Consider the following 3,488-nt stretch of genomic DNA (forward strand, 5'->3'; position numbering starts at 1 on the left):
ACACACAATGGTGCTTCTCCTGATCATCTCTATAGCTCTCCCCATAAAAAAGACTTTCTCACTCTAAATCCGTTCAGATGATACACCAATGTTATTAGTCTGCCAGAGGAGGAAGCTTTTAGACTAACCCTGAAATTATTAATGACAAATCATCCAAGTCTATAGAGGTCGTGGAAATTAGTTTTACTTATGCAAAATACCAACCGAGTAATGGATTATATAGCAAAAACCTTACTCCCCGTCCCTGAAAATTTGTCACTTATTTTCATTTTTATCCGTCCCTAGAAGTTTGTCACATTTCACTTTTATTATTTTTTATAGTGGACCCCACATTCTACTAACTTATTCTCACTCCAATTTTATTATAAAACTAACATATTATAAAGGAGAAACTCATTCACATGCCACTAACTTTTTCAACCCACTTTCAATTATGTTCTTAAAATCCGTGACGGGTTAAATGGTGACAAACTATAAAAGACGGCGGGAGTATAAAATCAAACAATTTCAAAGAATAAAATCTATTTAGGTGTTTATTGAATGAATTCAAATCGTACACAAATCACAAATTACATGTTAGAAAAGTACTCCTTGTGTTCCCTCATAGTAAAGGTGGAAAGTTTTAGCATGAAGTTTAAGAAATTGATATTTAGTGTGTTATGTATACGAAAAAAACTAAAAAAGAAAAAAAAAGTAGAAAGAATAGAATAGAATAGAATAGAAAATTAATAAAATAGAGGGAAATGCCATTAGCAGCTCTCTTATTTTATTAATTTTATAATAAAAATTTTATCGTTGTCAAAGTGCTTTGAAGTCCTTTGAGATAAGAAGAGATAAATGAAAAAATGATTGGCTTGACTATTATTGCAACAACTCTGATATTGGCAACTTGCACCAGATGAATTCAGAATTCAATTCATTTATAAAATTAACGTAATATATTGATGCAATGCAAAAAACTTAAAACACATTCATATCCATCTTAGATATAAAAAATTCCATTCTTTTGTCTACATATATCTGTCTTGCTTCGGAATCAAAAAACATAATTAACCACCAATTTTCTTCACACACAATGATGCTTTTCCTGATCTCAATAGCTCTGCCCATAATCTTGTTCTACCTTATTCACAAACGCAACCAAAAATCAACAACACCCAATCTCCCACCACTCATACCAGGCCTTCCCTTGATCGGAAACCTCCACCAACTATCTCGGGCGCCGCTCCTACACACCTACCTCTCCCAACTCTCCAATATCCACGGCCACATCCTCCGTTTCAACCTATGCTCCACTCCCACCATCGTAATCTCCTCCGCAAAACTGGCCAAAGAAGTCCTCCGCAACCAAGACCTCGCCTTCTGCAGCCGCCCGAAGCTCGTGGCGCAGCGCAGGCTCTCCTACAACGCGGCCGACATGGTGTTTGCACCATACGGCGCAGAGTGGAGAGAGCAGAGGCGGATCGCCAACACGCACCTCCTCAGCCCGGTAAAGGTGCAGTCCTTCCGCGGCGTGCGCGAAGACGAAGTTGCCCGGATGGTGGCGGAGATCGCGCGATGCGCTTCATCTTTGCCGTCGCGGGCTGTCGACTTGAGCAAGGCGGCGATGGGGCTGACGACGACTCTGATATGCAGGATCGGTTTCGGGAAGAGATACGATGAGCAAGGGACGGAGCTGATGAGATTCAAGGACCTGCTGACGGAGCTCGGAACGCTGCTCACGGCCTACTTTGTGTCGGATTATTTTCCGGCGCTGAGTTGGGTGGATAGGGTGTCTGGATTGACGAAACGGCTGGATTGTGCGTTTGAGAAGCTGGACGCGTTCTACCAGGAGCTCATCGATGACCATCTGGGCCGTGGACGGGCCCAGATGGACGACCAGGATCATATTCTCGGTATGCAAATCAAGTTTGAACTCGACTCTGGAAAACCCAATTGGGATCGGGTTAAGGCACTACTGATGGTAAGATCTACTATTACTCACACCATTCTGCTATAGTTTAATCATATATATTCCTTATTGTATTGTACAAGGGCAGGGCAGGGCTGGTTAAGTCATTTTCTTTTTCGGCAAAAACTTTTCCTTCTCCACCTAAACTCTAAATATTACTCCATGCATCCACCAATGGAATACATATTTTGACTCGTTGCGGATTTTAAGAAAATTATTTGATTTTATAAGAAAATGAGTAAAAAAGTTAGTGGAAGGTGAATTCAATTCTTATATACTCCCTTCGTCCCACTATAAGCGAGTCACTTTCCTTTTTGGTTGTCCCACCATAAGTGAGTCATTTCCATTTTAAGCAAAAAATTATCTCTCTTACTTTATTATCTACTCGTCAACTTTTTTAAACATCAATTTCTTAAATTTTGTGTTGAAAGAAGTGACTCGCTTAGGTCGTTTTCTTTCAAAAACTTTATTCTTTCTCCACTTAAACTCTAAATATTACTCATTGCATCCACCAATTAAAGACGCATTTTGACTCGGTGCGGATTTTAAGAAAATTGTTTGACTTTATAAAGAAGAGGAGTAAAAAAGTTAATGAAATATGGCACATTCTTATTATTAATTTTATAGTAGAACGTAAGTGAAATGAGCTCGTGGATATGGATCCCACTTACTAAAAAGTGGAAAAAAGATAAATGTCTGTTTATACGGCGGACGCCCTAAAAGAAAAAAAATGGCAGGTTTCGGCGGACGGAGGGAGTAGTAATTTCTTAATTTTATTATGAATCCTCAACTAAGATGGAATGGAAGAAGTATTGGTATTATTATTTCATTGACATATATATGGTTCCATGCAGAACTTATTCCTCGGTGGATCAGACTCAAGTGCAGCCACAATAGTTTGGGTGATGACTGCATTGATGAAGGAGCCACGCATCATGGAGAAAGTGCAATCAGAAATTAGGAATGTCGTCGGCGACAACGGAAAGGTTGACGAAGAAGACCTGCCAAAACTAACCTATCTAAAAGCAGTCATAAATGAAACTTTCCGCTTCTACACTCCGGTTCCGATGCTCTTAGCAAGAGAAACAACTGCAGCATGTGTGCTAGATGGCTATCAAATTCAGCCCAAAACTACAGTTTATGTGAACGTGTGGGCGGTTGCAAGAGATCCCGACTACTGGAAGCTTAACCCAAACGAATTCTTGCCTGAAAGGTTCATTGGTAACGATATGGACGTCAAAGGAAAAGACTTTGGAGCGATTCCATTTGGAGCAGGGAGAAGAATTTGCCCTGGCATGCATATGGGGCTTGCCAATGTGGGGCTTGCTATTGCAAATTTGCTCTACTCTTTTGATTGGGAAATGCCTCCTGGAATTCAACTTGACACTCATGTGTTACCTGGACTCATTATGCACAAGAAAAATTCAATTATCCTCATGCCTAAACAATATCATATTTAGATGTCTTGTGTATCACTTGTTGCAATTGTTCACCCGTGGTTAATGTATTAATCCCACAATCCCTTCATTGATTTCAA

General features: G+C 39.9%; 1 protein-coding gene across 1 annotated transcript; it reads left to right on the forward strand.

Annotated features, from left to right (window-relative positions):
- Positions 1 to 946: 946 nt before the first annotated feature.
- On the forward strand, positions 947 to 3,488 carry LOC121802563 (cytochrome P450 71A1-like). Its single transcript, XM_042202249.1, has 2 exons — positions 947 to 1,963; positions 2,806 to 3,488. The coding sequence occupies exons 1-2, from the start codon at positions 1,076 to 1,078 to the stop codon at positions 3,409 to 3,411; spliced, it is 1,494 nt and encodes a 497-aa protein (XP_042058183.1). The 5' UTR covers positions 947 to 1,075; the 3' UTR covers positions 3,412 to 3,488.

The sequence above is a fragment of the Salvia splendens genome, chromosome 5, assembly GCF_004379255.2.
Source record: "Salvia splendens isolate huo1 chromosome 5, SspV2, whole genome shotgun sequence".
In the NCBI taxonomy this organism is placed as follows: domain Eukaryota; kingdom Viridiplantae; phylum Streptophyta; class Magnoliopsida; order Lamiales; family Lamiaceae; genus Salvia; species Salvia splendens.